We start from the raw sequence: 12,993 nt of genomic DNA, 5'->3' as shown, positions 1-12,993 counted from the left end.
ATAAAAAAATAAAAATTTTAAAGGTGACTAGACAAGTTAATATGTTCATAGTGATTAAATATAGATTTCAAAATGATTTTGATAGATCTAATTTATAACTTTTTATATATACTTATTACCTAAATAAGTACATTTATTTTTGTAATAATTTTTTTTATTTTATTTACATTGGTGTTCTACCTCCATGTATGTCTTTATGAGAGTGTCAGATCCCTGGAACTGGAATTACAAACAATTGTGAACTACCACGTGGGTGCTGGGATTTGAACACGGGTCCTTTGGAAGAGTTCTTAAATGCTCTTAACTGCTGAGTCATCTCTGCAGCTCCATAACAAAAATGTTTAATCCTAAGTAACCTGTTGCTTGTTTTAAAATTAACTAGAATAAAATGTATTAGTGACTGAGTTTCAAATACAGTAAAAGTTGAACTGTAGATTTCCCCTCCTCCACTAGCATTTCTGTCCCATGTTCATCTGTATTTTGGCTAAATAGAGACAGCTGTGTCATAGAAAGATCTTGAACTTAACACTTGCTAGACTGGGACAAACATGTTTCCCCTGTGGTCTTGGAGAAGTTATTTCTTAGCACTTCAGTCAGATAAACTTAAATGATGCTCACGCTGAGTGAGAAGTTTGAGTAGGCTTTTTTGTTTAGTTTTTTTACTTGCTTGCTTAGTTTTTCCTTCTAATGTAAGTGTAGGAGGATTTCCTCAGAAAAACGTGGGTGTATATTTAGGGTCTACCCTGGTTTGACTATATTTGTTTAAATTAATTCATTTTTACCTTTTTGAGTCTTTTTTTTTTTAAAGTATGCCATAGGTTTTGGATAGTTTTATTCTATCAACAATTCTAGTTTTGTGTACTCAACTATAACTCACTTATAGATTATATTAACTATATGTTACCATTTTGCCTTTTAGTTTTTTTTTTTTTCAATAAAATACCCATTTTGTAGTACATTTTAAATAACTCTAGTCTGTTACCAATACTAATCAAACTAATGTTAGGGAATGTGCTGTTACATCTGGTCCCATGGGTTATTTAATGACTAGTATGTGAGATATACATATTTTATGGCTCATTTACATGATGACATGGGATGGGATTGGGTGTTTTAAGCATGACAGCTACATGATCTTAATCTAGCTTTTCTTTATTTGCAGAGATCCTGTATATTTTGATGATAATTGGCTAAACAGAATCAAAACTGAAGTGGGAGACAATTGGAGGTTAAAGGTATTTCTTTTGTTTTTATACCTGTCAAATCTTTAAATATTTGTGTTCTTTATTGTGTTTTTATCTGATATGTCCATTGAGATTAGAAGCTTATTTAGGTAGCCTCTAGTGAAATAATCTGGAATTGAAGATTAGTAATAACTTGACACTGCCCGCAAGGATGTGCCATACTTTAAGTCAGTGAAGCCTAGCAAGGGCTGAATTTTGCAATCAGGGAGCCTGTGTCCACACTATACCTCTACCATTTACTCTCTATTGGCAAGGACTATATATAACCTTTCTATGGATTGCTTCTTCAATTTTATGATGCCATTGGTTAAAATAACAATGTAGCATTTCTCAATGGGGAAAACCACTATTTTAAGTGAATATATCAATTTTATTTTTTTAAGATTTATTTATCATGTACAGTGCTCTGCCTGCATGTACACCTGCAGGCCAGAAGAGGGCGCCAGATCCCATTATAGATGGTTGTGAGCCACCATGTGGTTGCTGGGAATTGAACTCAGGACCTCTGGAAGAGCAACCAGTGCTCTTAACCCCTGAGCCATCTCTCCAGCCCGAATATATCAGTTTTTAAGTGGTCCACTTTCTGATGTTGAAAGTATGAAAAATTAACAATTTAGAAGAACAATAAAGGAAATAAATAATGTATTTTCCAAATACAAATTTTTCCAGAAATACAAAATTATTTTTATTTATGATACTGTTTTTTTTTCTGCATAGTGTAGACCGGCCTCAAATCCAGTTTCCTGCCCTCACCTCTTAGTACTTGGGTTAACAGGCAAAAGCAAGTACACATGTTTGTTTTGTTGTTTTTAATAAATAAGCAACTTTTTGTTTATTTTTTTTTCTTAAAAAATAAATATTTTCAGGGGCTAGAGAGATTGCTGAGCAGTGTGAGCCCTTGTTGCTCCTGCAAGGACCTACCTTAGCTACCTAGCAATCCACATGGTGGCTCAAACCATCTGTAACTCCAGTTCCAAGGATCCAATAGCCTCTTCTGACTTTGGAGAACACCAGGCACATACATGGTGCACATATATTCATTCAGGAAGAACACTTAAAAATTTTTTTTTAAATCTTTTAAAAATGTTTTAAAGCAGCCAGGTGTGGTGGCGCACGCCTGTAATCCCAGCACTGCAGGAGGCAGAGGCAGGCGGATCTCTGTGAGTTTGAGACCAGCTTGGTCTACAACACAAGTCCAGGACAGCAGGGCCACACAGGGAAACCCCGTCTCAAAACAAAACAGCAGAAGGTTGCAACTAAATAATTCAACTCCTTTCACTTGATGGCCTCAGGCAGTGTTGTCTTTTGTTCTAGGACATAGTCAGCTACAGTTTGAGCATCATCAACCCTAAATCCAAAATGCCTGTGATCCCAAGCATTTCAGACAGAAATGCTGTCTGTACTAACACTGACCAAATTCAGCCAGCTCGCAAGCACGGTCAGCAGAATATGGCACATTTACTCCAATTAAAATTCAGTCAAAAGCAGACGAGAACTTAACAGCAGCCTTTTCTTGACCATGGAGGAATTTGGAGATGTATTTCCTGAACTAAGACAACAAAAGGCTGGAGAGATAGCTCGTCAGTTAAGAGCACTGGCTGCTCTTCCAGAGGTCATAGGTTCAATTCCCTGCACCTCCATGACACAACCTTCTGTAACTCCAATTCCAGGGGAGCCAACATAACATGCGAGCAAAATATACCCATATATATAAACTACTTTTTAAATTTTTAAAAAAGATTTCCAAGGATAAATTGAGCAGTAGTTTCTGTTTAACACTCTGAAGTTAGAGAAAATAGCACAAATTTTAAAATAACACATTTTATTTACTTTACTTATCAAAAGTCTGAATAAGCTGTTAGCTGTTATTCATTTCCCCATAGCATTGTCACTAAGCAGTGGTCTTTTCTGATGTTGTTACTTCAAACTTCAAATGCCTATTGCTTTATTAGATATCTATTATTTGAATTAGGCCGGAAGTGTTTCAGATTTTAGAAGAGGTTTTTTTGTTAGTTGGTTTTTTGGGGTTTTTTTGGAGGGTTAGGTGTTTTTTGTTTGTTTGTTTAGAAGAGGTGCATAAACTTGACCGGTTGAGTGTCCCTAATCTTAAACGTGAGAACCCTCAAAGTCCAAATGTTTTAAAGTACCAGCATGCTGTTCGAAGGCTTTGAAGGTCAGCCCACTTCAGACTTCAGAACTGTGGTCTGGCAATGCTCAGCTTGTACTTGCTCTATGATTCACTTGAGTTTTCTGTTAATCTGTACTTAGATCTGTGTTTGCCTTTTACCTACTTTTTTCTCTCTCTAAACAGATTAGCAACTTAAAGAAAATTTTAAAAGGCATTTTGGATTACAATCATGAGGTAAGATTTTTTTTTTCATTCTACTTGGAAATATTATGGAAAAGTTTAATATTTTTATAGTTTCAGGCTAAAAAAAAAACATTTCAAAATTAAATAGTATGTCTTCCCCAGTGTAGCTTTGCAGATAGATATTGGTTCAAATAACCAGTCATTTCTTAGGCGTTGAACAGACTAGTAACTTTCATTTATTGTGAGTAATTTGCATAATTGTTAAAATATGGTAAATTTTGTTGTATAATATTCTCTCCTTTTCTCCTGGACTTGTAAAGGTAGCTTAGAACTGATGGACAACACAGTCATAGGGGAAGGGAATAGGGTGAAAGCAGGAGAGAGGGAGGAATGGGAGGATACAAGGGATGGGATAACAATTGAGATGTAATATGAATGAATGAATTTTTTAAAATCATAGGGAAAAAAAAGAACTGATGGATGATTGTGATTGGCCCACTGCTTGTGCTTTGTTCATGGCAAGCGCCTAGGCCCTGAGTAAACTCACCTCAACCTTAGAATCCATATCAGAGCCCAGCATTGCTTAGAGATACTCACATAGCACAACTATTAGTTTCATGATCACAGGTACCAGCAGGACAGAATGTTGCCTAGAAACACGTATTATTTTCTTAGCATGTGTTTCCTGCAAGTTTGCTTACATTTAGACCCATGCTTATATGTATAGCATCTATCTTCTCCATCTTAGTAAGTGACTCTGTCACAATGGTTCTCAACCTGTGGGTCACCTGCATATCAGATATTTACATTATAGTTTATAACAGCAGCAAAATTAACATTGTGAAGTAACAATAAAATAATTTTATGGTTGGGGGTCACCACAACACAAAAAACTGTACTAAAGAGTCACAGCATTAGGGAGGTTGAGAAGCACTGCTCTGCCACATCCAACCTAGAATACCACTATCAAACCTTGGTATCATTCTGTAGTCCTTCCTTTGGGATTTCAAACAAGGGCTTGCTCTGTAGTACAGGCTGGCCAGAAACCCACTGTGTAGCCCTGAGCTACTAAAATAGCTTCCTTTTCTCTTAAAGTCCCAATGACAAACAGAGGCCCAGTTCCACTGACGTTCCCTCTTTAGGAACCATGAGTTTATTGGCTTCCTTACAGAGTATAGGTGAAGGGTTACTAAAGGGATGTGGGTGCTGCTCTCCCCACCGCTAGGAAAAGCCACACCTGAGAAGCCTTACTGAGCAGGATGAGGGCGCCCCTAGAGCCACATAGAAAGATCTAGTCTTCCCTGGCCTATGTATACTGCTCCTCCCCCAGGTCATATGCAGTTAAGGCAGAGCTACATACCATAGGTGACAGGGAACAGCTGGACACTCAGGTGAGAATCTTGTGCCCTCTCGCCCCTCTTTTCTGGGGTATAAATCTTCAACAAGCTCAGCTGGATGACGGCTTGCAAGGGGTATAGCCAAGTGTGCCAGGATGGCTGTTCTCGGCTCAGAGGACAGTCACTCACTGCAGCCAGGCTGGCCTCTGCCTCCACTTCTCTTGTGCCAGTATCCTAGGCTTGAGTTACCCAGTGGTTTGGGGGTTTGTTTGTTTGTTTGTTTGTTTTCCTATTTATTTATGTATTTTGGAGAGTTTTATGTAGCCCAGGCTGTCCTCAAGACTCGATATATAACTGAAGATGACCTTGAACTTTTGATCTTCCTGCTTCTGTCTCCTGAGTACTGAGCTGTCTTTCTTTTAATATCACCAGAAAAACCTATTAGACCTTCAAAATGAAGCTTTCTCCAGCTATGGGTAGTACCAACCACCTATAACCAAGTTGTTGTGAGTTTGTACTTAGACTGCTAAAATAGTACCTGGTGAGCAGTTTTACTGTCACTGTTCTGTAGTTCTGTCAGGCTCAGGTCCCTCTCTATCCATACGTTTTTCTCTTTCTCTGTCATCTTTTTGTTTTTCTCACCCTCTTGCCCCGCCACACTCCATAAGACCTTCCTTGGTGATACTTTGAAATTTCTGTCTGCAGCATCATTCTATGCACAGTCAGCATGACCCAACCATGCTTATCCTCCTTAGGGGGGAGATAAATTTTGTCTCTGCAGATGACTAGCATGTTTGGAGCGTTTCCTTATGTGCTTTTAAAAGCCTAGTGCTTGTGAGAAGAGGTGAAGTGTCCAGCACTGGTATTTGTTTTGCAACTACACATAGTGAGTCCCTGCTAGATGATTCACCACTAGGCTCCCCTTTTACCTCCTCATCCAGGGCTCTTTTCCTTTTTTATCACTGGCTGTAATTTGTAATTATGTATTTTTTTCTGAAGTTATTTTATGTATCTTTTACTTGCTCCATATACTTCATGAAGGTAGAATGCTTGTATTTAAAAGCCTTGTAAAATAGCCATCTTTTGACACGTTTTTCTTTTTAAGACCAGTTCTCATGTAGACAGGCTGGCCTCTACTCTGTATATAGACAGGAGTGATGTTGAATTTTCTATCTTCCTAAGTCTGAGAGCCACTCCAACTCTGACATAGTAACGTATAGCCACAGTTTTTCTAAACTCTGCAGCTACTCAAAAGGGTAAGGCAGGAGAATTGCTCAATCCTAGGAGTTCAAAGCAAACATGGGCAACATAGTGAGAAAGGAATGAATGAATCAATGAAGGAAGGAAGGAATGAATACTTAGAGCTGTCTGGCTCCATGTTATTTTATAGGTTGCAAAATTAAAAATAAGTCTCGTGTCTAGCAACAAGAAAATTACGAAGTATTTATTAGGCAAATAGTATTCAACCATAAAATGTTTTTCTTAAGACTGTGTATGGCTAGGCGTGGTGGCACACACCTGTAATCCCAACACTTGGGGAGGCAGAAACAGGCAGATCTCTGTGAGTTCAAGGCCAGCTTGATCTATAAAGCAAGTCCAGGATAGCCAAGGCTATACTGAGAAACCCTGTCTTGAAAGAAAAATAACAACAACAAAAGACTATGTGTACAATATGGTAACACTTTTGTAGACATCTGCATAAATGCACCTACAGAAGCATTTATGAAGGTCCATCGTCTCACTCAGACCCCTTATATGGGACCCATTTTGAAATGTAAGGTTTGTTGTTTTTTTTCAAACTCTAGAAAACTACTGTGAGACCTATATCCTGTATTTTGTGACTAGTTCCAGAGGGTTCTGTGTTAGTACCTCTGCTGTATTGAGATTCCTGCAACAAAGCAAAAGGGTTTTCATTCTTAACTAGAATCAACAAGAGTAGTAAATAAGCTTATGTTCTGTCATTACCTTTCACACTCAGTCTGAGAATTCCTCCATCTCTGTTCTATCATATTCCCTTTATTTATTCTTGTATACTTGCATATTTTGTATTTATTCTCTTTTTGGTTACTTTGTTTTTTAAACAAGATCTCATGCACTATGTAGACCAGGCTAGCCTCAAACTCATGAGCTCCACCTGCCTCTGACTCCTGAGTGCTGGTGCTGGTGTTAATGGTGTAACAACCATGCCCCGCTTCCAATTTACTTTTATATTGGTGAGCACATTGGAACAGTGCTATCTTCAGACAAGTGCATTCTAAAGGTTAGGCCTTGACATTTATTGCCTCCTTGAGAGTTGGGTTGGCTGTGAAATCTGTCTGGAAGCCACTGCAGCATTGTTCACCAGCTTCCTCTGGATTTGCTGTTGCAGTCTCTCATTGGATTCCCATTCCCTCTTGGCAACTTCTTCACTTAGGATTTATTTGTTTTTATTTATCTCTAAAGATTCATGATATTATGCTTTGATATAAGGTACATTTTGAGCTTGGATTTTGTTTTATGCTTGTTACTTAGCAAGTCCTTAAAAACTGAGTACCTGCTAGTTTTACTTTTAGGGAAATTTTTTCTGCTTTTTTTTTTTCCTGTTTATTCTATAGAAGTTCCACGGAGCCTTTATGCCTCCTGGATTGATCCTTTAGTTACTCAGATTTCTTTAATTACTTAATCTATTTTTCTTTTCATTGCTTATGTTTTTGTTCTACTTCCTGAGATAACTACATACCTTTCTTGCTTGCCCATTGAAACTTTCATTCCTACTATATTTTTATTCCCATGAGCTCATCTTTATTTTATTCATTTTCCAGTCCCTCTGTTCAGTTTCTTCCCAGTAGACATCTCTGTTACAATTTTTAAATACATACACATACATACATACATACTTACTTACTTTTGAAATGGGAAAAAGTAGAGGAGGAAGGGGAGATCCTTAAATATGACAGTCTTTTCTGATTCATATGATATTACTTAGAGTATTAGGGTCTCTGGCCAGCAAAGCTACTCCAGGTTAGTGGCTTCTATGTCTTTTGTGTTGTAAACTCAAAGGTGAACTTCATAAACAACAGAAGGTTAAATTTTAGAAAGAAGTTTTACTATAGAAGATAGCTTAAGAGAAAGGAAGTAAGAAAGGGTTGCCACTGATGTCCCTGTTAAGGACTTATTAAGGCTTTACTGGGTTAAGTCATGGGAGGTGAGCTTGTCAGTCCAGTTGTCCCACCCACAAGGTGTTCATTAACACCTTCCAATCCTGGTGGCTAGACTGGAATTTTGGCACACCTTCAAGTGTCAGTGAAACACCTGATAACACAGTTTCCAGGCAGCTGCTCATTAGGTTTCTGTGTAAACCTAGAAGAATGTTAGCAAAAACAAAACAAAACCAGTGCCCCTGAACATTGCTTTAGTGCTTCTGGCCTTTAGTCAGGACAGAACTGTGGTAGAACCAAGTACATACCTCACTCAAGGACAAGAAACACAACTGCTGGCTTTTGAGGTCTCCGTCCTCAACTGTGGAAGGTTTTTTTTTTCTTGCTAATTTTAATTACTTCTGGAGGTTGATTTACCTAGACAAGAGAAGAATTAAAATTAATCTGGTTTGCTGGTATATTTCTGTTTAGCCAATAGTAACCTTGAACCTCTGGTTCACTGCCTCCTAAATTTTGGGATTAAATGCGTGCAGCAGCAGCATGATTTGCTGTGGTGCTGAGGATGGAAATAGGCCAGTGCTCTACCGACTGGTCCACATCCCTAGCCCCTTACACTTGGCAGGTTATCTGACAGAGAGACTCCCCCTCCTTTGCATATGTTTTCATGTAGAACCAAAATCTTCATTAAAGGGGTTTCCCATTCTCTTTCCTGTTAAGAATATCTTATTACCAGCTGGGCGGTAGTGACTCACGCCTTTAATCCCAGCACTCGGGAAGCAGAGGCAGGTGGATCTCTGTGAGTTCGAGGCCAGCCTGGTCTGCAAAGCAAGTCCAGGACAGCCAAGGCTACACAGAGAAATGCCGTCTTGAAAAAACAAAACAAAACAAAAACAACAAAAAAAGAATATCTTATTACTAACATTTTAGAGACAAAGTGAAGGAAGCAAGGGAGAATCTTATGTTGGTAGTGTGAGTTCCTCTTTAGTTCCAACTGTTTGGCATGTCCTTTACTTTAGACCGTTATGGTTGTAATTCAACAGAGAGCGAACATCCAAGCTTCCTTAGACCATCAGAAGGACGTACAGGGCTTTGTTCAGTGTACATGCCACACACCAGATTAGGGACTACGTTGCCATGAGACATTGTAATTTACGTGTGAGAGAGAAGAATAGAAATTGGGAGTGAAGTTAGCAGAACAGCTCTTGCTTTCACAGTGAGTTTCTAGTGATAGTGAATTGATCTCTGTTAATATTGTATTTGGCTCTATGTGTATGAATGTGATTATAATTTCTTTGTCTCCATTCAGATTCTAGGACAGCAGATTAATGATTTTACCCTTCCTGATGTGAACCTTATTGGGGAGCATTCTGATGCAGCAGAGCTCGGAAGGATGCTCCAGCTCATTCTAGGCTGTGCTGTCAACTGTGAGCAGAAGCAAGGTAACTAATGAGAGTAATATATGTTGTATACTTCATATCTAAAGCACCAGGATACAAAACATCTTTCCATGGCTACCCAACTTCTACAGTTTTGCTGGTAATTTGCCTTCAGGTTTAAGTGAGTTTTAAAAGGTAGTCTAATTTGATTATGGTCATATTCCTTCCCTTTCCGTAAGACTATATAATTGAGTAGTTTAGTGTTGTGATGTTGCTATGAGGAGCCCTGTGCCATGTTCATACTAAGCATGCACTGTGTCATTGAGCTACATCTCCAGCCTGAACTTCCTAATGCATTTCAACTACATTGGATATGGTGACATTTATGGTTATTATTAAAATATTTATTAATTTAGTTTATAAAATGATAGCTTAAGAAATATTTCTGTGCACTGAATAAGAGCACAGGCTGAAATGCCCAGTCAACCTGTTTCAAATCCAGATGCACTCTTACAAACTGTGGATAGACACTGGGTAAACCTAGTCTTTATATTTTAGTTTCTTAGTAAATGGATGTTTGCTACCTACCTCACAAAATTATTAGGGGTCTAAGTAACATGACATGTAAAACTGCAATATCTTACACATAGTAGTGTTTCAAACAATTTTAATTTCATGGAAATGGGATTTTTTTTAAAACTATGTGTGTATATAGATAGTGTTCATTGCATTTATCTATTGTGTGCTCTTATAGTCACAGTTTTATTTTTTCGAGACAGGGTCTCACCATGTAGCCCTGGCTGGCCTGAACTTTCTGTGGAGACCATGTTGGCCTCAAACCAGCAGAAATCTGCTTGCCTTTGTGTCCCAAGTGCTGTGTCCCGAGTGCTGGGATTATAGGCATGTGCCACCATACTGCCATATCCACAATTTATTTTTTTGAAAAATTTTCATACAATATATGCTAACCGTAATTTCTCCTCCTCATCTTTCCCATCTCATATCCTTCCCGTTTCCCCATCACCAAACTCCTCCTTTCTATTGTTAGAGGCAAAATTAATTAATTAATTAATTAACTAATTAATTAATTAAAATTAAAAACAAAACCAAAAAACCACAAGAAACAAACACACACAACTAGAATCCATAAAACACAAGATGAGCAGCCATAAATAGAGGCAAAAGACAAGTAAAAAAAGAAAATTTTGTCCAAACAGACCAATATGAGGTAAAAAGTCTGCAACAATATAATTGGGTTCATTTGTGTTGGCCATCTAGTGCTGGACCTGGAGCCTGCCCTTTAATGTGGTTTAATATACCCGGTAAGACCCATTGAAAAACTAATTTTCCTGTTTTAAAATGTCACTTATTCGGTGGCATTATGGGATGAGTCATACTTATTCTATGACTATATCAACTATAGTTGGTAAAAACGCTAAGTAGACTTAGATAAATTAGTAAGTTAAATTCAATTTGCAGATATTAGAAAAAGTACAGTGTTTTTATGTGTATAGCGGTTCCAAGGTTACAGATTTGTGGCATTGTTGAAGTTACTTGAAGACCAGCTTTGACACATAGGAAACGATGTCTTTTTTTTTTTTTCCACTTTGTAAAATCTGACTTACTTGTATGGGATCATTTCTTTTAAGATACATTCAGATTTACCATACATAAAGTAGATAGATTATTTTCATTTGGGGGTGGTGCTTCTGTATATATGTGTGTGTTGCATGAACATGGGCATGTGGGTCTCTGAATATACGTACAGAGGCCAGAGAAGGATACTAGATGTCATCCTCCGTCACCTTCTGCCACCCTCCCCTTTATTTTTGAGGACAGGGTGTCCTATGAACTTGGAGCTCCCTGCCTCGGCTAGGCTGGCTGGCCAGGGGGCTGCTGACATCTGCCTGTGTCTGCTCCCAGTTCTGGGTTACAGCATTGTACAACTATCCCATCCTTTACTTGGGTGCCATCCCATTCTAACTTGGGCCCTGATGCTGGCTCAGCACTACTACTCACTGGGCCATCTTCCCAGGTCCAAACTAGATCTGATTTATTTCACAAATATTTACTGAATTGATGTATTATGGAAGAGGACTACAGACCCAGACAAAACAGACATACAGCCTGCCTTCGTGGAACTAGAGTGCAGGGGGCAAGCTCACTAACTCATAGCACAAGTAATTAAGGTCGTAAGTGCTCTGAAGGTGAACGGTAATGGGAGCGTCTAGACATGGCGTTAGGGATGCAACTTAAGTAAAGCTGAGAAGGACAGTGAGTTAAAAATAACTGAAAGTAAGAAACATTCAAGTTATATTTTAGAGCCTTAAAAACCCCACAACACTATAATTATAAGGGAAAAAATGAGAGAAGAATTACTGGAGAATAGGGAATGAGAGGCTATTCAATATCATAAATAGTATTTTGTGATTATTTTAAATTGAAGCTGGGTTTTTTTGTTGCTGTTGTTGCTGTTTGTGTTTATGTTGTTGATCAGAAGTCCCCAACCCCATTCACACTCTCCTCTCCACACCTGGTAATGCAAAACAAGTTTGTATTTACTTGGTTTTTCTACTTTTTCCATATTCTAATAGTGAATATGTTTAATAATAGCATATTGCTTTACTTTCTTAAACTGTCTTTACTTCTTTAAAACAAGAATTTTTTTTTTAATGACGGCACATTGATCATCCCAAAGCCACTATTGGTATGGGTTCTCAGGCGCACCAGCTGTGTCGGCGTCCAGAAGGCGGCAGCTAACAGCGCTCCTTCCTGCCCTCTAGTTGTTCCTCTTTCTCGCCCCTCTTCCGTACTGTCACTGGAGCCTTGGAAGGGATGATGCACATGTGTCTCCTCTTAGGGCTGAGCAAGCATCAGACTCTCACTCACTCAGTTATGAGTCTCTGTATTAGCCATTGCCCACTGAAAACAGAAACTCCTGACCAAGAATGAGAACAGCACTAACCTATATGTGTAAGCATAAATATTTAGAAGACTATATGACATAAGTTCTGTATAATGAAACAACAGTAAGTTCCCTCCTCCCAGGACTGTGACTTCCCTCACCATTGGCTTTTAACCAGATTTACAATACTAAGTATGATTTCTTCTGTGGAGCACATCTAAAATCCAGATAGAAAGTGGTTGATTAGTCCCATCACACTCAGGCCACTACTGCACCAGTGGTCACATCTTGTCTGGCAAGGTGATATTATTAGCAGAGGTCACAGCTGGATAAAACCATTGGTGACTTACATCCCCTAGTGCCCGGTACAGCACATTCAGCATTATAAAAGCTAGCCAGTAAAGAAGGAGGAAGGTTCCAGTTGAACAGGCTTTTTAATCTCTCACTTACTTAGATTTGGGATAATCTCTGGTTTCAGGAACACAGTAAAGAGCTAAGAATCATATAAATGAGTTTTTAAATTGCTAATAATTAACTGTTACTCTGAATGTAAAATGTAGGTAGAAAGAGAACCAGGCTCTCTGAAGTACTTCAGTAGAGGATGAGATAGACCCTGCCTTAGTCCTCATCACCAGAATAGCTTAGGTATGAAGACTAAATGAAGCTGTGTCTGCATTTGCTTT

General features: G+C 38.5%; 1 protein-coding gene across 2 annotated transcripts in view; it reads left to right on the top strand.

Moving 5' to 3' along the window:
• HOOK3 (hook microtubule tethering protein 3) overlaps window positions 1-12,993 on the top strand; it is a 96,773-nt gene that overhangs the window by 25,459 nt on the left and 58,321 nt on the right. For both annotated transcript variants that reach the window (XM_084758639.1, XM_084758640.1), the window contains exons 3-5: window positions 1,163-1,235; window positions 3,556-3,606; window positions 9,336-9,468. In XM_084758639.1, coding sequence (XP_084614765.1) covers window positions 1,163-1,235; window positions 3,556-3,606; window positions 9,336-9,468 — 257 coding nt within the window. The remainder of the gene's footprint in view (window positions 1-1,162; window positions 1,236-3,555; window positions 3,607-9,335; window positions 9,469-12,993) is intronic.

Source organism: Acomys minous (assembly GCF_964271855.1).
Source record: "Acomys minous genome assembly, chromosome: 15".
In the NCBI taxonomy this organism is placed as follows: domain Eukaryota; kingdom Metazoa; phylum Chordata; class Mammalia; order Rodentia; family Muridae; genus Acomys; species Acomys minous.
Note: the sequence above shows the minus strand (reverse complement) of the source record. Positions and strands in the feature narration are given on the sequence as shown.